This window comes from Pongo abelii, chromosome X, assembly GCF_028885655.2.
Source record: "Pongo abelii isolate AG06213 chromosome X, NHGRI_mPonAbe1-v2.0_pri, whole genome shotgun sequence".
Lineage (NCBI taxonomy): Eukaryota > Metazoa > Chordata > Mammalia > Primates > Hominidae > Pongo > Pongo abelii.
Window position 1 is genome coordinate 76,445,465 of NC_072008.2, and position 25,712 is coordinate 76,471,176.

General features: G+C 48.5%; 2 protein-coding genes across 4 annotated transcripts in view; one reads left to right on the plus strand and one right to left on the minus strand.

Moving 5' to 3' along the window:
- The window catches only part of GCNA (germ cell nuclear acidic peptidase), a 35,405-nt gene extending 21,552 nt beyond the window's left edge, over window positions 1-13,853 (plus strand). For all 3 annotated transcript variants that reach the window (XM_024241167.3, XM_024241166.3, XM_054544704.2), the window contains exons 8-13: window positions 4,207-5,127; window positions 6,136-6,202; window positions 9,440-9,584; window positions 11,148-11,286; window positions 12,623-12,827; window positions 13,130-13,853. In XM_024241167.3, coding sequence (XP_024096935.2) covers window positions 4,207-5,127; window positions 6,136-6,202; window positions 9,440-9,584; window positions 11,148-11,286; window positions 12,623-12,827; window positions 13,130-13,250 — 1,598 coding nt within the window. In that variant the 3' untranslated portion in view covers window positions 13,251-13,853. The remainder of the gene's footprint in view (window positions 1-4,206; window positions 5,128-6,135; window positions 6,203-9,439; window positions 9,585-11,147; window positions 11,287-12,622; window positions 12,828-13,129) is intronic.
- Window positions 13,854-16,185: 2,332 nt separating this feature from the next.
- On the minus strand, window positions 16,186-18,785 carry CXCR3 (C-X-C motif chemokine receptor 3). Its single transcript, XM_002831789.3, has 2 exons — window positions 18,712-18,785; window positions 16,186-17,731 (listed from the first exon to the last, which is right to left on the minus strand). The coding sequence occupies exons 1-2, from the start codon at window positions 18,721-18,723 to the stop codon at window positions 16,637-16,639; spliced, it is 1,107 nt and encodes a 368-aa protein (XP_002831835.3). The 5' UTR covers window positions 18,724-18,785; the 3' UTR covers window positions 16,186-16,636.
- Between the last annotated feature and the right edge of the window lie 6,927 nt (window positions 18,786-25,712).

Sequence of the window (25,712 nt, forward strand, 5' to 3'; positions counted from 1 at the left end):
GTCTGGGTGCAGAGTAGAGGGTCTGACATGACAAGCTGTTCAAATGTGAAAGGAACTCCAAGGAGGCAGCTTGAGGGCAGGCAGGAGTAACAGAGCCAGAAACTAGTTCGCAACAGGAGGCCACCAGGTGCTTGACTCCTTAAATCAGAAGAGAGATTCTTTTGAGGGTGAACTTTTAGCTAAGGCTGCTCTTACCTTGCTGGCCTGTGGACTGTAACTTTGGGCATCCATCGCAGCGATGGAGGGATGAAGAATGCTCCTATAGGACTGGCTTTGTACGTTTCTTTGCTGTTCTCTACGTGGCATTTCTTTTTGTTATAATGAATTTAGGCAATTCTACAGAAAACAAGGCCCAGTGAACTCTAAAACATACCTCCAACCTTTGTCGCTGTACATAGTCATTTTTAAATATATTGTAAGCAGTGTGTCCCTACTTTTTCTAATTTTTAATTTCAACTGCAGGTGGCAAATCTTTTAAGTTTTCTAGGAAGGAGGCAGGGCTTTTTACCATAGGAACATCTACTCCTTTTCTCTTCCCTTACTGCATATTTGAAGTTTTTTCATAATTAATTCAAATAACAGATAAGACTCTCAAAATATCTCAAATCTGCAGTTTTAGGATAAAGAGTTTTTGCACCATAAATATATCTTTCACATCTTGCCTATGCCATGGTTTAGATTTTTAGATTTTTGTTTACATCCAGAATCATAGAAAGCTAGAACTTGAGCTCCAAACAGACTTCAAAGAGTGTGTGGCGTCAGACACATTGGCCTTCATTTCAGTGCAGGCAGTGATGTTCCAAATGTTCCTGAGGCCTCTCAGAGAGTGCTGACATCAGGACCTACTCCTGACTCATATCAGTGGTTCTGAGAGCTTTGCACTTATGAACTAATTTAAAGAATGAAATTTTGGTGACCAACACAGAGTTGTCAATTTTTAATTTGTCTAATGAAGGAAATTAAAAAAAAAAAAACTTCAGCTACCATTTACTATCTTTGTAATTTTGTAAAGAACACCAAAAGTTTAACCAAGACATAATCACAAAATAAAGGACAGTCCTTTAAATTATAGAAATTTAACTTGATGGGAGAAAAATACCACTTTATTATTCTAATTTGTCTTATTTTGCTGTGGACCAGTGAAAATATACAAGTCTGCAGACCTGTGTTTGGGAAGCCCGAAGCAACTACTATATCTTGCTACTTAGAGACTATGATTTGAAAATTGCCACGAGTTTGGTTGCTATTTGATCTGTCACTGCTCTCAGTGAAATAAAAAATAGGGGAAAAACAATCTAAAATAACTTTCTTTTTTAAAAAATAATTTTTCATTTTTGTGAGTAGATAGTAGGTGTATATATTTATGGGGTACATGAGATGTTTTGATACAAGCATGCAATATGTAATAATCACATCATAGAGAATGCAGTATCTGTCTCCTCAAGCATTTATCCTTTGTATTACAAGCAATCCAGTTATACTCTTAATTATTTTAAAATGTACAGTTAAGTTATTGACTTACAGTCTTCCTGTTGCGCTATTAAATAGTAGATCTTATTCTTTCTATTTTTTTGTACCCGTTAACCATCCCCACCTTTCCACACCCCTCCACTATCCTTCCCTGCCTCTGATAACCATTTTTCTATTCTCTATCTCCATTAGTTCAATTGTTTTCATTTTTAGACCCCACATATAAATGAGAACATGCGTGTGGTGGCTCACGCCTGTAATCCCAGCACTTTGGCAGTTCGAGGCAGGCGGATCACGAGGTCAAGAGATCGAGACCATCCTGGCCAACATGGTGAAACCCCGTCTCAACTAAAAATACAAAAATTAGCTGGGTGTGGTGGTGCATGCCTGTAGTCCCCGCTACTTGGGAGGCTGAGGCAGCATTGCTGGAACCCGGGAGGCGGAGGTTGCAGTGAGCTGAGATTGCGCCACTGCATTCCAGCCTGGTGGCAGAGCAAGACTCCGTCTCAAACAACAACAACAACGAAAAAAAACGTGAAATTTGTCTTTCTGTGCCTGGCTTATTTCCCTTAACATAATGACCTCCAGTTCCATCCATGTTGTTGCAAATGACAGGATCTCATTCTTTTTTATGGTTGAGCAGTACTCCATTGCTCCATTGTGCATACGTACCACATTTTCTTTATGCATTCATCTGTTTTTTTTTTTTTTTTGTGATGGAGTCTTGCTCTGCTGCCCAGGCTGGAGTGCAGTGGCGCGTGCAATCTCGGCTCACTGCAGCCTCTGCCTACTGGGTTCAAGCGATTCTCCTTCTTCAGCCTCCTGAGTAGCTGGGACTACAGGCACCCTCCACCATGCCTGGCTAATTTTTGTAGTTTTAGTAGAGATAGGGTTTCACCATTTTGGCCAGGCTGGTCTCAAACTCCTGGCCTCAAGTGATCCATGTGCCCTGGCCTCCCAATGTGCTGGGATTACAGGCGCAAGCCACCGTGCCCGACCTCCATTCATCTGTTGATGGACACATAGGTTGCTTCAAATCTTGGCTATTGTGAACAGTGCTACAACAAACATAGGAGTGCAGATATCTGTTTGATATACTGATTTTCTTTCTTTTGGGTATATATGCAGCGGTGGGTTTGCTGAATTGTATGGTAGGTCTGTTTTTAGTTTTTTGAGGAACCACCAAACTGTTCTCCAGGGTGGTTGTACTAATTTACATTCCTACCAGCAGTGTACAAGGGTTCCCTTTTCTCCTCATTCTCACCAGCATTTATTATTGCCTGTCTTTTGGCTAAAAGCCATTTTAACTGGGGTGAGATGATACCTCATTGTAGGTTTTGTTTTTTGTTTTGTTTGAGACAGTCTCACTCTCACCCAGGCTGGAGTACAGTGGTGTGATCTTGGCTCAGTATAACCCCCACCTCCCAGGTTCAAGCGATTCTCCTGCCTCAGCCTCCCAAGTAGCTGGGACCACAGGCACACACCACCATACCTGGCTAATATTTGTATTTTTAGTAGAGATGGGGTTTCGCCATGTTGGCCAGGCTAGTCTCAAATTCCTTACCTCAGATAATCCACCCGCCTTGGCCTCCCAAACTGCTGGGGTTACAGGTGTGAGCCACTGTGTCCGGTCATTCATTGTAGTTTTGATTTGCATTTCTCTGATGATCAATGATGTTGAACATCTTTTCATATGCCTGTTTGCCATTTGTATGTCTTCTTTTTGAGAAATGTTTATTCAGATCTTTTTCCCCATTTTTTCATTGGATTATTAGATTTTTTTTTTCCTATAGAGTTGTTTGACCTCCGTATATACTCTAGTTATTAATCCCTTGTCAGATGGGTAGTTTGCAGATATTTTGTCCCATTCTGTGGGTTGTCTCTTCACTTTGTTGATTGTTTCCTTTGCTGTGCAGAAGCTTTTTAACTTAATGTGATCCCATTTGTCCATTTTTGCTTTGGTTGCCAGTGCTCGTGGGGTATTGCTCAAGAAATTTTTGCCCAGACTGATGTCCTGGAGATTTTCCTCAATGTTTTCTTGTAGTAGTTTCATAGTTTGAGGTCTTAGATTTATGTCTTTAATCCATTTTGATTTGATTTTTGTATAGCAAGAGATAGGAGTCTAGATTCATTCTTTTGCATATGGATATCCAGGTTTCCCAGCACCATTTATTGAGGAGACTTCCTTTTCGCCAGTGTATGTTCTTGGCACCTTTTTCTAAAATGAGTTTGCTGTAGGTGTGTGGATTTGTTTCTGGGTTCTCTATTCTATTCCATTGGCCTATGTTGTCTGTTTTTATGCCAGTACCATGCTGTCTTGGTTACTATAGCTCTGTAGTGTAATTTGAAGTCAGGTTATGTGATTCCTCCACTTTGTTCTTTTTGCTCAGGATAACTTTGGCTATTCTGGGCCTTTCATGGTTCCATATAAATTTTAGGATAGTTTTTTCTAGTTCTGTGAAGAATGTCATTGGTATTTTGATAGGGATTGCATTGAATCTGTACATTTCTTTAGGCAGTATGGACATTTTAACAATATTGATTCTTCCAATCCATGAACATGGAATCTTTCCATTTGTTGGTGTCTCCTTTAAAATAACCGATTCTTAACTGCTACTGAAAATGTCACAGTTCCTGTCTTGTTTAATTTGTGCTAAATAATCTGCTGAAATTTAGACTATAAAGGAGGTGGTGGAGGGAGTATATTTACATATGATTGTGTCTCTTGAATTTCAGATGAGAGTCTGGAGTGTTGTCATGTGAAGCCTGCCATCCAGGAACCTCCAATAGTTATTAGTGATGATGACAATGACGACGACAACGGTAATGATTTGGAAGTTCCCGATGACAACCGTGATGATTCAGAAGCTCCCGACGACAACAGTGATGATTCGGAAGCTCCCGGCGACAACGGCGATGATTCGGAAGCTCCCGACGACAACGGCGATGATTCGGAAGCTCCCGACGACAACGGCGATGATTCGGAAGCTCCCGACGACAGCAGTGATGATTCAGATGTTCCTGACGACAACAGTGATGATTCGGATGTTTCCGAAGACAACAGTGATGATTCGGATGTTTCCGAAGACAACAGTGATGATTCGGATGTTCCCGACGACAAGAGTGATGATTCGGATGTTCCCGACGACAACAGTGATGATTCGGAAGCTCCCGACGACAACCGTGATGATTCGGAAGCTCCCGACGACAACAGTGATGATTCGGATGTTCCCGACGACAACAGTGATGATTTGGAAGTTCCTGTGCCGGCAGAAGATTTGTGTAATGAAGGCCAAATTGCCTCAGATGAAGAAGAGCTGGATGAGGCTGCTGCTGCTGCCTCCCAGCACGATTCATCTGATGATGCTGGTGAGCAGGATCTTGGTGAGAATCTCAGCGAACCACCAAGTGATCCTGAGGCTAACCTTGAAGTTTCAGAGAGAAAGCTGCCAACTGAGGAAGAGCCTGCACCTGTGGTGGAACAATCAGGGAAAAGGAAGTCAAAAACCAAAACTATTGTGGAGCCGCTAAAACAACAGAAGGCAAAAACCAAAACTATTGTGGAGCCACTGAGGAAAAGGCAGACAAAGACTGAAAATATAGTGGAGCCACTGAGGAAGAGGAAGGCAAAAACCAGAAATGTATCTGTGACACTTGGTAAGCCAGTCATGCCAAGTATGCCTGTCCCACTGAATGTGCCTTGCCTGCCAAATGTGCCTGTGTTATCCAGTCTGCCTGTCCTCCCTTTCAACCCTGTGCCATTTCAGCAACTTCCCTGTGGCCCAAGGAGGCATCCATCCCAGTGCAAGGATGGTTCTGGGAACAGGGGAGGAATGCCCACATCTTTCTCATGCTCCTGTATCTTAGTATTTGCTGTTCAGTAGCCTAGAGCGCTGTCTCCCTGAACCTTCTGTTCTGAGGATATCTTATTTTTCTTAGGAAATTATCCCTTTCTCTATGAAGCCGTGAGTCAGGGTGGCTCCTGTCTCCTGGGTTACCAAAATTCTAGAGCCCATCTCTACCAAAGCACTAGTCACATTGTTAGAATACGTTCCTGAGTCTGTCCCCTTCCCTACCCCGTCCCGGTAGACTGTGAGCCTCTTCGTGGGAGGACTCGTCCTCATCTTTTAGTCTCTCTCAGGATTTGGCCTGGTGCTTGGCACGTGATAGAGGTTCAATAAATTTTTTAGATATATGAATGACACTGACTATTGATACATAAGCCTTTAGCTAGAGCAGCTGGCAGGATGGGTCCTAGGCCAAGGCACAAAGATCTGCCTTGCCCTGCACACTGAGTGAAGGTGCTGCCTAGAATATGAGCCACTCATCGGAGCAGGTGTGTGAGCTGTACCATACCACCCCTTCAACTGTGCACGCTTCAGTTGCCCACACCACCTAGCTTCTAAGGGCACACTCCTGGACCCTCATAGTCCTTGGTGCCTGTGACAGAATCCTGCCCAGCTCATGCTGCTGGCAGCTCTGTGATTCACGTGGGTGAGATCGTTGGTGATGAAGGCAGCAGTATGCCACTTCAGACAGTTTTGTTTAGAGATGTTGCACTGGGCTTGGCTGTGAGGGCTCCTTTTGGGTTTACCTTTCTGTTGGTCTCTTGATGGTACCAATTGTCGGGGTACAAGTAACCTATTATTTTTTCATCTGGTAAAGGACATAAGAAGCGTGGGCCTTCAAAGAAGAAACCTGGTGCGGCAAAAGTTGAAAAACGCAAGACTAGGTATGTACTGCTCGCGTTCAGTTGAACAGGAATCTATTGCACAGCTGTCACACTGGGCAGTCCACTGGGCACTTGGGTGGGGGTGGTCTGCAAGGGGATGGAGTCTGGCTGGGATGGGACTGGGGGACAAGGTTTCTGTCCTTGAGGAGGAGGGCCCAAGCAAGGGAGAATACCACCCACTGGCTCCTTCCTCCCTTCTTTCCCCACTCTCTGAGGCTGGGCATGGGCTCTCCGCCAAGGTGCCTGCAGTTACCTGGGTGGAGGGGGCCTTTCTGCACCCACAGCAGCTCTGGCCTCTGAGATTGCCTATGTCCTTCAACTCAGATCAAAGAACAATGTGTAGCCAAACAAGACACTTTTTTTCAGGCTGGATACAGCCTCATGGCCACCAGTTTGCGCTAAACCAAGGGAAAGGCACTGGAAGTGGTGAGAAGGCGGAAGCAACACATTGATCTGTTGGAATTGGAGGGAGAGTGGTCAAGATTGTCTTCCAGGTTTTTCTAGTGCTTTGGCTGAACCCAGTTACTCTTACTACTATGTATATCTGTATGAATTTTTAAGCTTAAATGTTAGGATGAAATGGATTGCTTATCATTCCTTTATTTTTATTAAGCTATATATAGTTGATACTGAAAACAACCACTGATCCTGTAGACCAAAGACATGTTAATACTTAAGGCAAAAAATTAATATATTTTCTTATTTAGATTCCAGGAATGGGTTAGTTCTTCCCTTAAAAATTTGATATAGTAAGCATAATTTTCTTTGTTTTCACTTTCATTGAAGAGTAATGTATACTCACATCTGAATTGTCTCACAAGACAAGGAATGTATTTGAAGGACTATATGTTATTTTTTAATGAGTATTTGGGGACAATAAGTATATCTTAAGGGAGGGGAAAAAGACTGATGTGTCAGGCATAGGGGCACCAGGTTACCCCGGACCTGAGCAGAAGGGCTCTCTGTTTCTGCGCTGGCTGAGGCAGCCGGTAGCAGCTTGCCAAGTGCTCTATTAGCTGGATCCCCTTTCAGCAAGGTTTCTGCTCCAGACTCGTAACTACATATTTAAGCTGCTTTGCCTCCAGGGACGTGTGTCTTGGGTAACTCCCAGGTTGCTTTGCTACAGCGTGACAAAAGAAGGGAAAAGCTGTCCCTTGGTGTCATTGTCAGTCTGCATTATCCAAAGGAGGCTAGCCTGTTTGGCCTCTTAACTGTTGTTTAGCACTTCCTGTGTCAGTCTGGAGGCTTCCTGTTATGCTTAGCATTGTTCCTGTGTAGGCTGCTTGCTGGTCATGGTGTCTGATGTACCCAGTTTGGGGTCTTGTCGGTTCCTCTGATGTGAAGGTGCTCAGCCTGCAGTAAAGAGCCACAGGCCTTGAGGTGAAAGTATGCTAAGCCACAAGGCCAGCGTTCTGTGAGCACAAACACACAGGGGTCCGGGCTCTGCCAAAGTCTGCAGAGGGTTCAGGTTTGCATCTGCCACCTTAAATACTGATGTAAATTTGCTTTCAGACCTAAGTAACTGGAGGCAGAAATGTTTGAGTCCGCCATTTCAGGCTTGGGATGAAGAACCTTCTGTAACCTCTGTCTTGTCTGGTACATCCCCCCTCTGCAGTCCAACTTCCTCACGTAGGGTTTAGTTTGTGACTTAAGGGTTAATAAGTGTTCTGGCAAAATCTTAGTCTTAGGAGTTCTATTAAGTCAGAAACTTGCTGCATTTGCTCCCATTTTGTCTTTCCAGCTCTTTGGGCTCATCTCTGGACTTAGTGGACTGTTCCAGCTAAGATAAAAATGCTTCTGTTTAAATGGTAGTTATTACGGCGTGAGTCCTTTATGTGTTCAGCATTATTCTTTGTGCCATTTGAATTAGGCCTTGAAAGATGGGGTAGCGATTGTGGTTTAATCAAAAGACCATGAGATTTGGATCAGGAGAGTCACTGTCTCTGTGACCTTTGGGCAGGTCACTTTACCCCTGAGCCCAGTGGAGATCGTAAAAATAGTAACAGCTTCTTTGAAGGGCGGTTGTGAGGATTAAATATGACAATGCAAAAAGAAGTTCTTTGCAAATGATAAAGTGCTACACAGAAAGTTATTCTCAGTAGAGGTGGAGATGTAGTCCTTGTAAGCCATGGGAAAATAGACTGTACCAAGGCACAAATGCGGGAAATTGCAATTTGTGTCCAGGGAACATTTAAATTGCCCACTTTGGCTAGAGTGGCAGTGGTAGCTGGGAATAGAGCTTTCAACAGGGTTGACCCTGGCCATGAATGTCAGGCCAGGCAGTCAGTGAAAAACCAGAGGGGGACATTAATTGGAGCATGGCCTGTGAAAATGAATCTGGAGGGGTGTGTGTGACTGGATGAGAAGAGAAAAGAGCCTGGAGGTAAGGAACACTGGAGTGTTCTCATATCTAGGCATAAAGGGTAGGACAAGAACTTGAACTAAAGTAGGAACCAGGGGGATGGAAAGGAGAGGCTGGCTGGAAGAGACAGTGTGAAGAAGATAGTCTGTCTCTGTGCCCAATAAAGAGAGAAAAGGAATTTTATTTTATTTTTTAAGATGGAGTCTTGCACTGTCGCCGAGGCTGGAGTGCAGTGGCGCGATCTCGGCTCACTGCAAGCTCCGCCTGCTGGATTCACACCGTTCTCCTGCCTCAGCCTCCCGAGTAGCTGGGACTACAGGCACCCACCATCACGCCCAGCTAATTTTTTGTATTTTTAATAGAGACGGGGTTTCACCGTGTTAGCCAGGATGGTCTCGATCTCCTGACCTTGTGATCCGCCTGCCTCGGCCTCCCAAAGTGCCAGGATTACAGGAGTGAGCCACCGCACCCAGCCAAGAAGAGGAATTTTAAAATGTCTTTGAGGTTTTTCAGCCAATTGTAACACGTTTGATAACTGAACACACGTTTAGCTGGAGATACATTCATGTTAATCAGTTGGAAGTTTGCACTGGGCAATTGTAAATTCAGAACTAGGTCTCAGGAGAGAGCTCCAGAGTGCAGATACAGATGTGGGGATAAGTCTCGTTGAGGTTGAAACCATGGGCTTTACACCTCTGAGGGTTGCAAAGAGAGAAGAGAAAAGGCTACAAATGAAGGCTTGGGAAATGCCCTCATCTAAGGAGCTGGATGGAAGAGGGAGCGACAGGTTTTCAGGGTCTCTTGACAAGATGCTTACGTGTGCATTCCTTCTCTCTCTTTAGCTACATAAACCTCAGTTGAATTTATCTTTGCAGGACTCCTAAGTGCAAAGTCCCTGGATGTTTCTTGCAAGACCTTGAAAAGTCAAAGAAATACTCTGGAAAAAATTTACAGCGAAATAAGGATGAATTGGTTCAGAGAATCTACGACCTGTTTAACAGATCCGTCTGTGATAAAAAGGTAGGATCAATGAATGAGCACTGATTGAGCACCTGCTATACACCAGTACTCTTGGTGCTGTGAGGTGTGCTAACCATGTATGCTTCCTGCCCTTGAGCAGAGGCAGTTGAGGTCGGGAGATGAGCCCTGGTACAGGTGAAAGCAATAGAGAATGTGTATGAGTTATAATGTACAGGACAGATGGCTGTTACCACAGGAAATCAGCAGAGGGAGAAATCACTGAGAGCCTCAACAGCCAGGAAGTAAGATTACCTGGAGGAAGTGAGACTCTGCTTCTTAAAGGATGGTAAGTGGCAAACAGGATGGGGGAGAGGGAGAGTTGAGGCTCGACAATCAGGAAGAGAGGATTCTTGTGGAAGGATAATGGAAAAGAGCTGTATGACCTTGAACAAGTTACTTGACTTCAGTTTGCCTCAGTTTCTTCATCTGTAAAATGGGGACAACACGGTACGTATTACCTCATAGGATTATTGTTACGCTTACATAAGTTAATACACATGCAGTGCCTAGAACAGGGCCTAGGACATAGTAAGCTCTTATTTTTTGATAGTGTAGGACTGGATACTGGAGGGCCTTGGGAATCAGGTTGGAGGAGGTGAAATTTACATCAGTAGGCACCACTGCACAGGGATGGGGTGCATCAGGGAGTGAATGAAATTAACCTGCTGAAAGAAATTAACCTGACACTAACCTGTGGGTATGGACTGGATTGGAGAAAATCTGGAGGCAGAGAGACCTATTGGTCATTAGATTTTTCAGACTTTATCATCTCTGGTGACAAGACTTTATGGAGGGAAGTTCTTACATATTCCTAAAGGTTCCCCAGCCTTTGATGCCCTTCTGGATGACAGTGGTGTCACATCAGATGGGTGGAAACTGAAGTGTTCTGAGTTGCATTTTCAGTCCAGCCTCGCCCACCTCAGCAGGGTTGTCCTTCTCTCCTTGGCTGCCCTAAGGACAAGAGACCCAAGTCCTGCACTCACGTGTTCTATCAGTCTCCCTTGTGTCCTGATTGCCTGTTTGTTGTCTTTACCCAGACGTCAATGTGGCTTTTATTCTCCTCAGAATGTTTTGATTTGTGTATTCTTTGAATAAACTTCTTCTCAAACTTGCTCTGAGCCAAGAACCTGGGGGAGAAGGTTCCTTTTCCTTTTTATTAGAGGGTAAAAAACTCTGGAGTTAATATTTTCTGGTCTGCTTAAAACTGCTTTCTGGGCCCGGCGTGGTGGCTCACTCTTGTAATCCCAGCACTTTGGGAGACCAAGGCAGGTGGATCACCTGAGGTCAGGAGTTCGAGACCAGCCTGACCAACATGGTGAAACCCTGTGTCTACTAAATACGAAAAATTAGCTGGGTGTGGTGGCGCATGCCTGTAATCCCAGCTACTTGGGAGGCGGAGGCAGGAGAATCACTTGAACCTGGGAAGCAGAGGTTGCAGTGGGCTGAGTTTGCGCCATTGCACTCCAGCCTGGGCAACAAGAGCTAAAACTCCTTCTCAAAAACAAAAAAACAAAAAAAACCAAAACAGCTTTCTGATTCCTTTCATTTGCGTTTCATTCTCAGCTGCCAGAGAAACTACCCATAGGCTGGAATAACAAGATGGTGAAAACTGCTGGCTTATGCAGCACTGGTGAGATGTGGTACCCAAAGAGGCAGCGCTTTGCCAAGATCCAGATTAGCTTGAAAGTCTGCGACTCTGCAGGTGATGGCAGGAGTGTGGCAGCTTCACCACCATGCTCTTTCTTTCTGACACCGTGCCTGTGAAATTACTCCTAGTTGGTAGCCTGTGTCACAGCTCGAACTGTCATTCTTGGGTGGGCAGGCATGCTGTGTGTTGCTTAGAGGACATAGTTATTGGATGTCTCACCATCCCTGTGAATCAAACCTATCGATCTTTATACCAGGCCTGCCTTTCTCTCTGCATTTCCCCTTTGCCAGCAGTGGCATCTTCCTTCTCTCAGGAGCTGAGGTTCAAGGTCCCCTCTGTCTAGCCAATCACCAAATCTTCCTTCACGGTAGCTCACCATTCCTTCTCTATCTGTGCCTCCATCCAAGGACAGCCCCTCATCCCTGCTCCATTTGATCTCCCATATGCCACTACATTGCTTTCCTGCTGAGAAACCAGGGCTTTTCAAGGCCTGGAGCCTGGCTTTTGAGGCCATTGTAATCTGCTCCTGTTTGGCTTGGCCAATCTTGTCTCTCAGTATTCTACCACTAGCCCATGCCCCAGACAGGCTCTCTTCACACTGGCCTTCAAAACATACCACAGGCTGGGTGTGGTGGCACACATCTGTAGTCCCAGCTATTTGGGAGGCTGAGGTGAGAGGCTCGCTTGAGCCCAGGAGTTTGAGGCCGTAGTACACTATGATCACACCTGTGAATAGCAGTTTCACTCCAGCCTGGGCAACATAGCGAGACTCAGTCTCTAAAATGTTTTTAAAAATGTGCCACATACTCATGTTTTGCCACACCCAGAATGGCCTTTCTAACTTTGCAAATTCAATCAATTAGTAAGAAACCCTGAGATCTCAATTTCACCATGGAGCTTCTCCTAACCAAATCCCACGGCCATAGCGATTGCTCCCCACCCTGTCCACCTCTGTTCCTGGAGGGCAGAAACTAGATCTTGTCCTGATGTTTTTCTAGTAGTGCCTCACAAAAAAATGAGCATGTTGGAGCTGCTCACTGAAGGCTCTTTGCCATAAACAATGTCGGGTTGAAGTAGGTTCACTATTAACTTTGAGAATCCTGGGAAGGTAACACTCGTGCTTGCCTGCATGTGCTTCTTTAAGATAGCCTTGTGTCTGGTGGCGCTGAAAGTCGAGGGGTTGTTGGGTAGCAGATAAGAAGAGGATTGGGGCTGGGTGTGGTGGCTCACGCCTGTAATCCCAGCACTTAGGGAGGCCGAGGTGGGTGGATCACCTGAGGTCAGGAGTTTGGGACCAGCCTGGCCAACATGGCGAAACCCCATCTCTACTTAAAAAAAAAAAAAAGGATTGGTTTTAGTGCTCACAATTTCTTTTCATTCTTCTTTCAAGACCGAATCCGGGATACCTTGATCCATGAAATGTGCCATGCTGCCTCCTGGCTGATTGATGGTATCCATGATTCTCATGGTGACACATGGAAGTATTATGCCAGGAAATCCAACAGGATACACCCGGAGCTGCCCAGGGTCACCCGTTGCCATAACTATAAGATTAACTACAAGGTCCATTATGAATGTACTGGGTGCAAAACGAGGTAAGACTCTTCTCAGACTTTTCCCAGTTACGTTTCGCTGGGGCCTCCAAGTGGCTCTTCAGTGATTTTTTAAGTAGATGGCTGTCTGAACTGAGGAGGAGAACCTCTCTCCTCCTTTCCACGTTCTCTTTCTCCTTTCTCTTCCATAATTTGAGCCGGCCTGACCACTGCTGCCACTTGGTGCCCGGGTCTCTGACAACCCAGAGAAAATTATTGCTTTGGGCCCAAGGCCAACATCTCAGAGCTGATGCTGAGGTGCAGTGACTGATTATTTTGTTGTGTGTTGTTCCATTCCTTCCCAGGATTGGCCGCTACACCAAATCGTTGGACACCAGCCGCTTCACCTGTGCCAAATGCAAGGGGTCTCTGGTCATGGTGCCATCAACTCAGAAAGATGGGACCCGTCTTGTGCCCCACGTGTGACCATTTGCTGTGTATGTGCAGAAGTATTATAGAAAAGTTATGCAGGAGATGGCTAGGATTAGCCTTGGGGATGTGATAAAAACACTTGGCAGGAATTACAAGGCAATGAAGAATTCTTAAGGTTATCTGAGAGTATATTCATGTGAGCTATATCCTTTACTGGTAAGAAGTTTTAGAAAAGTTTGTTTAGTGAAGTTAGGAATATTAGAATTTAGGTACTGTTAAGTAAGTAATATTAGAATTTAAGATTCATGTTATTAACGATGATTGACCTTAACCAGGGACTCTATTGCTAACCATTCTGTGCCCTTAACAGGGTATTTCTGAAGCCCTTGGGATCTACCTTGGGTCTTACTTGAGTTCCATATTTTTCACATGTAGGACAAAATGCAAAAGAAAAGTGAGTTTTCAAGAGTGGCAGGTTGAGAGAGAGGAGAATGCTAGAAAGAGGACAAGTTTGAGAGGCAACACTTAAACACCAGGGCTACTGTGACATCTATGTAGACAGGAAAGTCAAACGTGTTTCATAAAATTCGTTGCTGATGGTATTGATTGAAACTATCTGAGCCATGTAATCAAAAAATAAAAGTTTTCTGCATCTCGCTTGTTAGCAAAGTCTGTTCATTGAATCCCTGCACCTAGAGCAGAACAGACCCTCTGGTCTTTTGTCCAAAACTCCGAACATCTGAAGCCCTCCAGGACTCATCTAGAGGAGCGTGCCACACTCCGTGTTTCTCTCTGGATTTCTGTGACTGCCCATAAGGACTTAGCAGCCTCCCTACTTCTTGGAGTGATTCAGGATGCGGTTTGGGATCCACGTTGTATTCATTTCCTATGGTTGCCACAACAAATTACCACAAGCATAGTGGCTTAAAACAACACACATTTACAGTTCTGGAGGTCAGATAGTTCATCACCGGTGTCACTGGGCTAAAATCAGGGTGTTGACAGGGCTGTGTACCTTCCTGGAGGCTCTGGGGGAGAATCTGTTGCCTTGTATTTTCCTTTCTGGTTTTTTTGAGACAGAGTCTTCCTCTGTCACCCAGGCTGGAGTGCAGTGGCACGATCTTGGCTCACTGCAACCTCTGCCTCCTGCTTTCAAGTGATTCTCCTGCCTCAGCCTCCCGAGTAGCTGCGATTACAGGCACCTGCCACCATGCCCGGCTAATTTTTGTAGTTTTAGTAGAGACAGGGTTTCACCGTGTTGGCCAGGCTGGTCTGGAATTCCTGACCTCGAGTGATCCACACGCCTTGGCTTCCCAAAGTGCTAGCATTATAGTCGTGAGCCACTTCACCCAGCCTTTTCTGCCTTTTAGAGGCTGCTCACATTTCCTGGGTTCATGGTCCCGTCCTCCAGAGGCAGCAACAGCTCCCTCTCTGACTCCCCTGCTGCCTCTCTCTTTCACTTTTATTTTTATTTATTTATTTATTTTCATGAGATGGAGTCTCACTGTCGCCCAGGCTGGAGTGCAGTAGTGCGATCTCGGTTCACTTTAACCTCCGCCTCCTGGGTTCAAGTGATTCTCCTGCCTTAGCCTCCTGAGTAGCTGGGATTACAGGCATGCACCACTGTGCTCAGCTAATTTTTGTGTTTTTATTAGAGACGGGGTTTAGCCATGCTGGCTAGGCTGGTCTCGAACTCCCGACCTCAAGTGATCCGCCTGCCTCAGTCTCCCAAAGTGCTGGGATTTAAGGTGTGAGCCACTGCTCCCGGCGCCTCTTTCACTTTTAAAGGACCCCTGTGGTTACTTTGGGCCCACCTGGATAATCCAGGAGCCTCTTCTTCAAGTCAGCTGATTGGCAACCTCAATTCCCTTTTGCCATCTAAGGTAACATAGTCACAAGCTCTGGGGGTTAGCCCGGGGACATCTTGGGCGCCACGTTTTCAGCCGGCCACAAGCATCTTGACTACCCTGATACTTTTTCTAGGCAGGGTGCGTTCTGTCATTTCCCTTCCTTTCTTCATTTTGTAAAAGCTTGGAGTGTCTAGTGGCCACAAAGCGGGATGGTGTGTTTATGTGGTGGGATGAGCTTCCCCAGGTAACTCTTCAGATTCTTCCTCCCCATTCCCACCTCTGGCAGTTTCTGCAGTTTCAGCAGGGGCGCAGCTGGCCTGTGAAATGATCCTAGCACATTGGTGACTTAATTAGGGGACACTGATAGTGTAGTAGACCCACCTTGTCACCTTCTGTTTTAACTCAGCCCTGTCACTTGCCTTTCTGGGAAACCCCAGTTATTTCTTTCCCTCACTTCAGCCTCATTGATAGCCCTGGAAAAATGCTCCCCACAGCCCGCCTCCAGGTGGCTGTGTGCTAATGACTGTTGGCAAGTCATCTGGCCTTGCTTTTCTTCAAGCCCACAGCCATTTCCCTAGTAAGCGCTTGTATCACTCACCTGAAAAACCAGTAGGGCCTTCTGACTGGTCTCCAATACCATCGCCTGATCCCAAATTACCTTCCAGTCTTACTTTCAGCCTTCCCACCGTTGCTACTGCCCTCCCTTATGCCTGGAAGTACTATTTGCCCTTTAAGTCTTCAAGAAGCCTTCCCAAATGGCTCCAGCCTTCAGTGCCCTGAGCTCTGGGTTCACTGTGCCACTTATTTGCCCCATGGCCCAGGCTGCTGGGTTTCGCTAGTTTCGCACACATCTTGCCTCCTGTCCTGAGCTGCCGGAGTGCAGAGCTCTCATGTTCATGTCTGATGGCCCCTTCCCCAATTATGCCAACCAGCTGCCTAACTGCTCACTCTGCACCCATGTACTTGGGTGTTTCCCTGTGAGTAGAACAGGAGTGCCCACGAGGGCAGAGACAAAGCTGCAGACAGACATTGATGAAGGCAGGATGGGCTGGCACAGACCCAGGGCCAGGCAGGGAGAACCAGGAAGTGCCCCTGGAGCCCAGGTGGGCTGACTGTAACGATGCACGAACATGCCCTGGTCCTGACGATCTTGTTTATTGAAAAGTTTTAAGCAGGATTTTAGACATAAAAATAAAAGAGCAAATACAGAGGTCTTGGGCACCATGGCCACAGTCACTGCTGGGCTGGAGGCCTGGGCTGTGGCTTCATGGGGCAGCGCCCTCTATGCCATGCCTTGTACTCCCCGCACTTGGGGAAGGTGAAGTTTTAGTTTCCAAATGAGAAGGGCAGTGGGGCTCCAGGCAGCCACCTCGGGCGGCAGGATGGGGCTTGACAGCTAAGGAGCAGCAATGGTGCAGTCCTCAGAGCTGGGAGGATGGCTTCCCCGGAGACCTGGTGGTGCTGGGGCTGCCAGTGAGTCCCGGGAGCGAGGATATGGGGAGAGCCAGAGCCAGAGCCGGCAGAGGGAGGGAGGAGCCTGGAATGCGGGGAAGTCAGACTGTGGGCGAAAGAGGAGCCTGGATTCCGGCCTCACAAGCCCGAGTAGGAGGCCTCTGAGGTCTCAGACCAGGATGAATCCCGGCGGGAAGACGATGGCTGCCTCTGGAGCCCTCTCTGGTTGGGGCAGCCCAGGCGCAAGAGCAGCATCCACATCCGCTCCCGGAACTTGACCCCTACAAAGGCATAGAGCAGCGGGTTGAGGCAGCAGTGCATGTAGCCCAGGCCTGAGGTGACCGACTTGGCCACGTCTACCCTGCTTTCTCGGCCACAGTTGCGAGCCAAAGCGCCCAGGTCCATGAGGATGTCCACCAGCACCACCAGGTGATAGGGGGTCCAGCAGAGGGCAAAGGCCACCACGACCACCACCACCAGCCGCATGGCCCGCAGGCGCCGCTGGCCCCTGGAGACCAGCAGCACGGCCAGGATGTGGGCATAGCAGTAGGCCATGACCAGCAGGGGCAGCAGAAAGCCAGCCACCAGCTGCAGCACCCGCAGAGCCGTGCGGCCCACCTGTGGGAAGTTGTATTGGCAGTGGGTGGCTTTGAGGCGCTCGTCGTGGTGGGCCGACAGGAAGATGAAGTCTGGGAGGGCGAAAAGCAGGCAGAGCCCCCAGACAGCCAGGCAGGTGAGGGTCACGCGGGCCGGGGGCCCCCGGCGGTAGAGCTGGGTGGCATGCACTATGTTCAGGTAGCGGTCAAAGCTGATGCAGGCCAGCAGGAGGGCCCCTGCGTAGAAGTTGATGTTGAAGAGGGCACCTGCCACTTTGCAGAGGCCAGAGCCAAAGACCCACTGGACAGCAGCGTCCACTGCCCAGAGCGGGAGTGTCAGCACCAGCAGCGTGTCTGCTACAGCTAGGTGGAGCAGGAAGGTGTCGGTGCTGCTCAGGGCTGCCCGCCGGCTCAGCAGCACGGCTGCCACTGCGCCATTGCCCAGCAGCCCCAGCAGAAAGAGGAGGCTGTAGAGGGCCGGCAGGAAGGCCCGGTCGAAGTTCAGGCTGAAGTCCTGTGGGCAGGGCGGAGAGGTACAGCACAAGTCGCTCTCGTTTCCTCCGTAGTCATAGGAAGAGCTGAAGTTCTCCAGGAGGGCGGCAACCTCGGCGTCATTTAGCACTTGGTGGTCACTCACCTGTGAGGGAGGGAACGGGGAGGAAGGGGCTGTGTAAAGGCCTGGCAGGAACTCTTTTGTGATTGAGTCTGATTTAGTCTGTGTTTTACTCCGAGCAGCTCCTCCTATAACTGTCCTCGCCAGTCTTCCAGGGCCATACTTCCTCAACTCCATCCGCTCAGCCTGGGCTCTGGGATAGTGACTTCCCTTCTCAAAGGCTGCTTCTCTCGCACTCTTCTGCGTGATCCCATCGGCCCAGGGACCCCTGGGCAGGAAGAAGAGCGTCCCTCCAGTGCCCAGAGCCCTCTCTGCCCACTGTCCTCTCTCTCTCTGCTCTCCCTTCACGGCTTGCCTTGCGTCCTCAGTGCCCCACCCCCAACACATAGTTCAACCACCTTCCTCCCCAGCTCCTCTCCACAATCCCCTTTTCCAGTCACTGACCCTCCTCTTCCCTCCTCGGCCCTTGTCCGGGGACCCCAACTTCCTGCCCCCCCCCCCCGTGTGGCCTCTCTACAAGTCACCACGCCCCCCAAATTCATGCGGTCTGCCCAGTCCTTCCCCCTCCCTACACTGATGCTTGCACGGCCATTTAGCTGTCCACGAGGGGAATCCCCCACTGAGTTTGAGAAGGAATCTTCTTTATCCCCTCACCCCCAGCACTACGGACCTGCAGGTCTCCCCAGTGCCAATTCAATCCAGCACGCAAGAGTTAAAGTTCCAAGTCTCCTGAAGGGAACCTTCGAGTCTACTTGCCCCCCGCCCCCCATTTTGCAGACGAGACACCAAAGCCAGAGAGGAGAGGAGAGGATAGGCACCCAGGGTCAGTGGCCAAGCTGGGTTCCCAATTCCCCAGTGCTGTTTCTGCCACAACCCATGTGGCCTCCACCTACTCACCCAACCCTGTGGTGACCCTGGGCTGTGGGCCAGCCCTGGCATTCCCCTAGTGCCCCGGGTTTTCCACTTCGAACTCTGTCCTGGCCTGGCTGGCCAGCAGCACTTACCTCAAGGACCATGGCTGGGCTGGTGCTCTGGCTGCTGGGTGGTGTGCTGCCTGCCCCTCTGCTTTGGTGCTTGTGGTTGGAAACCTGCAGTCACAGAGGAAGTGGGAGTTTCAGGCAGTTCTCAGCAGCAGCCTCTTCCAGGGAGTTACCTCTACCAGACCTCCCTAAACCTTAGACCGCAGAGTTTCCGTGACTGGGTGAAATCTCTCTGGAGGAGCTGGCTACAAGCTTGGGACCAGAAAAGCTGGGCAGAGGATGACTGGCTGGGGGCAGGTCCTTTGAGAAGAGAGGTCTGAAGAGGAAGCAATGCAGCTGAGAAGTGAAGGGCAACCCTGCTGCCTGCACTGGTAGGGTCAGTGCTCCATAGATTGGAACTCATCTGTCCTGGCCTTGAGTTGATCTTTGCATGACTGTAAAGGCTGGGTAGAGCAATAAGTCTGCAGAGGAGATCCACCTTCTTAAAAATTTCAGCCAGGTGCAGTGGCTCATTCCTGTAATCCCAGCTACTGGGGAGGCTGAGGCAAGAGGATCACTTAAGGCCAAGAGTTTGAGACCAGCCTGGGCAACATAGCGAGGCTCCATCTCTTCCAAAAATAAAAAAAGCCAGCCGGGCATGGTGCCATGTACCTGTAGTCCTAACTACTTGGAAGCCTGAGACAGGAGGATTGCTTGAGCCCGGGAGTTCAAGTCTGCCTTGACCTATAATTGTACCATTGTACTCCAGCCTGGTGACAGAGTGAGACCCTGTCTCTTAAAAAAGGAATTAAAATATTTTTTAAAAAGCCGTTACACTAAATCTAGCTTTTTACCACCACCCCTCCCTGCTAATCAGTGGGGAAAAGGAAAGGGAACTACCAGTAATGAACTTGCTATGTGCTAGACATTGCTTTAGGTGCTTTCTCCGACACTGCCTTATTTCAACCACACCACTCACTTGTGAAGTGCGGGGTTATCTGCATGGATGATTCAGAAAGGGGACAGGCCTTCCCCAGACACGGCAATTAAAGGTGGGCGTGAGGATTGATCCCACAGCTGTCTGATTCTCCTTTTCCTACTCATGAACACTGTCTTCAGTTTCTTTTAAGTGAATAAGCTATGATATATTCATGCAGTTAAAAACAAATGAACGAAAGCTACACATTTTAACATGGATGCATCTAGAAAAGCCAACGATCACATGGTAGAAGAAGCAAGTTACAGAATGCCATGTATAGTTTGATGCCACTTACATAAACTCTAAAAACCACTGCAAAATCAATACCATGTTGTTTTGGATAACACTGTTTGTTCTCAAGGTTTAAAACAGGGACGGGAGATACCACAAATTCATAAAAGCAGTTGCTTCTGGGGCAAGAAGGAGGATGGGGTTGGGAAGGAGGCCATAGGAACCTCTTGATCTTAAGGAAAAGCTGTAAGGCAGCCTTGGTACAGCACATCAGTCACTTTATGGTGGAGAGTGGTGAACAGTTCCTCTCCCCACCTGCCCTCAGCTCTCCCCTTTGCCCTCTTCTCCCCTCCCTGTCACCCTCTTCTCATTACCAGTGGGCAAGGCTGCCCGTAATTTGCTTCTCCCAAGCAATTTCCTCTTTCTCTCTCTCCCCTAGTTGGAAAGCAGGGGTGGAGGGACAGAGAGAAAGAAGAGAGAAGAGAGAAGAGAAAAGAGAGAGAGAGAGAGAGAAGCAAGTGCTAGCCCATGGTCTTGGGGCCAGTTTTCAGCCAGACTGCCCTACCAAAGCCTCCAGGCTAGGGCCTGGAATTCAATTTACACCTACTCACATGATGCATACTTGCAAGGCATCAAGGCCCTTCCCCTCCTGTGGACAGATGTGACTCTCCTTGCTCTAAACAGCTTGTCACCTGCAGGGTTCAGGCCAGAGGGAACTGAGGGCCTGGCAGAGGTCAGGAGCAGTACCAGTGGAGGGAGCAGGAAGGATTCCAGAAACCAGGCCAGTTAGGATGAGCAGGACTTGGCCAGTAGCTACCTATGGTGGTGGAAAAGGGATGGGAGCTGGGACCACAGTTTCCCAGTGCTGACCTGTGAAGAGGTTTGAGTTCCATGGGCTTCTGCAAATGAGAAAATTGACCACGGAAAACCACATTTGTTCCATTTAAAGGTCTGTCTTACATTCAGCAATCATGTTATTTGTCCCCTTTTTTTGGTATCAAAAGGGCCTTTTCTTTATGAAATGATGGGGAAAATAGATGATAGTTTTGGAAATATCTTGTGATGGCAGAAGTTGACAACCCAATGTGAGTCCTCTAAATCAGCAGTCCCCAACCTTTTTGGCACCAGGGACCGGTTTCGTGGAAGACAATTTTTCCACGGACTGGAGTGGGGATGGTTTCGGGATGAAACTGTTCCACCTCAGATCATCAGGCATTAGATTCTCATAAACAATGCACAACCTAGATCCCTCCCATGCGCAGTTCACAACAGGATTTGTGCTCTGCTGATCTGACAGGAGGCAGAGCTCAGGCAGTAATGCTCCCTCCCCCTGCAGTTTACCTCCTGCTGTCCAGCCTGGTTCCTAACAGGCCACAGACCAGTGTACTGGTCCATGGCCCACGGGTTGGGGAGCCCTGCTCTAAATAGATGTTGAAATGTTACTGGTGCATGTGAAAGATAAAAGTCCAGGCCGGGCACGGTGGCTCGTGCCTGTAATCCCAGCACTTTGGGAGGCCAAGGCGGGCGGATCACCTGAGGTCAGGAGTTCAAGACCAGCCTGACCAACATGGAGAAACCCTGTCTCTACTAAAAATACAAAAATTAGCCGGGTGTGGTGGCGCATGCCTGTAATCCTAGCTACTCGGGAGGCTGAGACAGGAGAATTGCTTGAACCCAGGAGGCGGAGGTTGCAGTAAGCCGAGATCATGCCACTGCACTCCAGCCTGGGCAACAAGAGTGAAACTCCGTCTCAAAAAACAAAACAAAACAAGACAAAAAATTAGCCAGGCTGGCACACGCCTGTAGTCCCAGCTACTCAGGAGGCTGAGGCAGGAGAATTGCTTGAACTCAGGAGGTGGAGGTTGCAGTGAGCTGAGATCGTGCTACTGTACTCCAGGTTGCTGGGAAGGACACATGAGAGAAAGGCAGGGCAAGAGCTTTGGAAAGGAGCAGAGAGCTTTCCTTTCTGAGCTCGGACACCCTGATAGCCCAAGCTGGGCTATGGGGCTGAGCTGTTCCCGGTGAGGCCACGATGTTGTGGGAAGAATGCTAAACTTGTCTGAGTTCCAGCCCTGACTCCACCCTGTTTGAGCTGTGTGACTTTGGACAAATTACATAGCTGAGTCGAGCCAGTTTCCTCAGCAGGGTTGTTAAAAAGATGAACAGGAATAACCAAGGCTGTAGGCTTCTAGCACAGGGCCCATAGCTTAGTAGGGGTGCAATCGAGAATGTTGAGTGAGAGAGATGTTGGCTACAAACCCGGAGCAACCAGGAGCCTTTCATATCAAGGGAGCCAGTGATAGAGGATGGCACTTGTGGGGCGTACAGGTGTGGACTTGACCGGAGGTCTGGTTTTTCAGAGAGGCCACCCCCTGCCTTAACTGGGGGTGGAGGGGGACGGTGAGTTTGCCAGTCCTAGGCGAATCCTCTGGCTGCCCAGCTGTGTAATCTCAGGCAAATTATTTAATCTCTGTACCTTGGTTTCCTCATCTGAAAAATGGGTCTAAGGATAGTATACATTTGATAGGGTTGCTCTGGAGACTGCAAATGATATGTGTAGAAAGTGTCTGGGGCAGGGTAGGTGCCTAGTGAGCAGCAGTCTCCTCCCGCTCTAGGAACTTTCCAAACCGACGCCTCCTAACCTCTCAATTGCAAGTCTGTGGTGGGCTTCTGCCGTCGTGCACAGCTAATATGTCTTAGAAGGTTCCTGTGATACGGGGCCGAGCCAAACCCTTGACCAGCTGTCTAATTTGGTTCTTTCTGGTCCCAAACAGTTCCCAGACCAGGACAGAATCAGGCCCAGCTTAGGGGACAGCTGCCTGGCCAAGGGCCTGCAATCAGAGTTCTGGCCAGTGAGCCTCCTGCCTCCGCCCTCCAGAGCAGCTGGCGGGGAAGCCTGAGGAGGAAGTTAGTCAGAGTGAAGCTGCTCCGGGCCCCACCTGTGGTCAAGGTGTGAAATGTGCACCTGGCTCTTCTCTGCCACCCCTCCCCCTGTTTTTTTCTTTTTTTCACACCTCTGGGCTGTGGTTTGAGGAGATGGGAGGCTCAAAGGTTGAGGCCTGGGCCCAGTGCCTCACAGGAAGGAGGGCCCCTACTGCTGTCTGCCAGGCCGGCCAGCCCGGGAAAAGAGCCATTTCCTCCTCCTCTCTGTCAGAGTCGGCTGCTTCACAACCTCTCTCGCAGCTCCTCCAAATGCCTCTTGGAGTACTACTCCAAAAGCTACTGGACTCGGCCGCCAGCCCCAGGCTGTTAGGGGAGCAGGCTCAGTCAGGCCTGAGGTTCCCGTGTAGCCCAGGCTGGGGCTGAGACTCTCTTACGTGAAATCAAGAAGAGTCCAAGCCCTGGGCAGGGGTGTGTATCTGCTCCAGACAGTGCCGGGACCCTGGGCTTCCTTCTCCTGGCCCTGAATTTCCCTTGAAAGAGAGCTGAAGTCACAGGGAGACCTGGGGCCTGGGGACTGCCTCTTCCTCTGCCCATGTCCTGCAGCTCTGAGCCCTCCTGGGAGGCAAGTCCATTTTAAGTGCTGGTGGCTGTGGGCTGGGGCCTTGGGAGCCCAGGAGGTGGGACAGACAGCCCCAGCCCATGAGGGTGAGTTCCCAGACCTGTGGGGACACTGCTTTTTTGGGGAATGGAGAAGGCCTCACAGGGGAGATGAAGTTTGAGCTGGGTCTTGGAGGACGTTGCTGCTGTTTGTCACATGGCAAAGGGAGACGAGGCTGTTCTCAGGCTGGGGGAACACCAGGTGCCAAGACAAGGAAGTAAGGAGGAGCTCCTCACACCAGGGGTGGTCAGACTGGTTAGAACGGAACGTTCTTGTGACGGCAGGAGGGTAGAGGGGGCTGGAAAGCAGTTCAGGACCCAAGCCCCACCACCAAGCACAATGACCTTCCTGTCATCCTATCTCTGGCAGTTCCCTGGGAACTATTAAATAAAACGACTTCCGTTCTGCAAGGCTTTACTTTCATACATGCGATCTCCTTTAAACCGTTCAGCCACCCAGAGAGGGAGAGGCTACTGCGCCCATTTTGCAGAATGGAGGTTCAGAGAGGTGAAGTGATCTGTCCAAGCCTAGTCAGCCAGGAGGGCTGTGTGACACTGCCCGCCCTCCAAACATCCTGCTGCTCAAGGACTCATCAGGAGCCACACCTTTCTCATCACACAGCCCTAATCAGGCATCTTGTGTGGTGAGGGTGGACACCCACTTGGCTGGGCTGGAGCCATAGAGGGGAGTGTTGATAAAGTTTGCTTCTTGCATTTCCTTGGGTTTCCCCACTGGGTGAGGTCAAACAGGGTCATAAGAACTGAGGACATTTATTTGTTTTGGGGCTTTTTTTGGTTCTTTTTTTTTTTTGCTTGTTTTTGTTTTTTTGTTTTTTAGAGACATGGTCGCACTCTGTTGCCCAGTAGGGTGTGTGATCATAGTTCACTGGAGCTTTGACTCCCTTGGCTCAAGCGATCCTCCTGCCTCAGCCTCCTGAGTAGCCGGGACTATCGACATGTGCCACCACGCCCAACTTATTATTATTATTATTTTTAAACTCTTTGTAGAGACAGAGGTCTCGCTACGTTGCCCAGGTTGGTCTCCAACTCCTGTACTCAAGCCATCTGCCCGCCTCGGTCTCTCAAAGTGCTGGGATTATAGGCGTGAGCCACCTCGCCTGATGGACATTTATTGATTACCTACGTGCTAGGCACTGTTCTCAGGGTTTTATTGGGATGAATTCATTTAATATCTACAACTATGTAGTAACTGTGTGGCCGTTACTATCATCATCATCCTCATTTTACAGATGACAGAAACACAGAAAGTTCAAGGAACTTGCTCAAAGTCACACAGCTAGTTAGTGGCACAGGCTCCTCACCTTCCCCCATTATACTCTACAGGGACGCTGTGTAAGGTGAGAGGGGCTGGGAGCGAGAGTACTGTTCAAAGAGGACTACTTTTGCCTTGTCTGTATTGTTTTATTCAGAGACTGCATTCATGTATTAGCTGTGTGATTAAACAGTCATCAAAAAGGAGAATAAGGCCGGGCACGGTGGCTCACACCTGTAATCCCAGCACTTTGGGAGGCCGAGGTGGGTGGATCACAAGGTCAGAAGTTCAAGACCAGCCTGGTCAATATGGTGAAACCCCATCTCTACTAAAAATACAAAAATTAGCCAGGCGTGGTGGCAGGTGCTGTAGTCCCAGCTACTCAGGAGGCTGAGGCAAGAGAATCACTTTAACCTGGGAGGTGGAGGTTGCAGTGAGCCGAGATCGCGCCATTGCACTCCAGCCTGGGTGACAGAGCAAGACTCTGTCTCAAAAAAAAAAAAAAAAAAGGAGAATAAGCTGGGCATTGTGGCTCACGCCTGTAATCCCAACACTTTGGGATGCCAAGGTGGGCAGATAGCTTCAGCCCAGGAGTTTGAGACCAGCCTGGGCAACACAGTGAAACCCTGTCTCTACAAAAAAAAAAAAATACAAAGATTAGCTGGGCATGGTGGTGCGCACCTTTGGTCCCAGCTACTCGGGAGACTGAGGTGGGAGGATCACCTGAGCCCGGGAATTTGGGGCTGCAGTGAGCCAAGATCGCACAACTGCACTCCAGCCTGGGTGACAGAGCAAGACCCTGTCTCAAAATAATAATAATAATAATGATAAAAGAATAAAATTAAGCTAAAAGATTGGGACAATTGGTAAAATTTGAATATGGCCTGGAGATTAGATTGTATTCCTGCTATTTAGCTAATTTGGATAATGTAAGAGAATGTCCTTGTTTGTAGGAAATACACATCGAGGTATTTAGAAGTTAAGGGTCATGATGTCTGCAATTTACTTTTGTGTGGCTTGGAA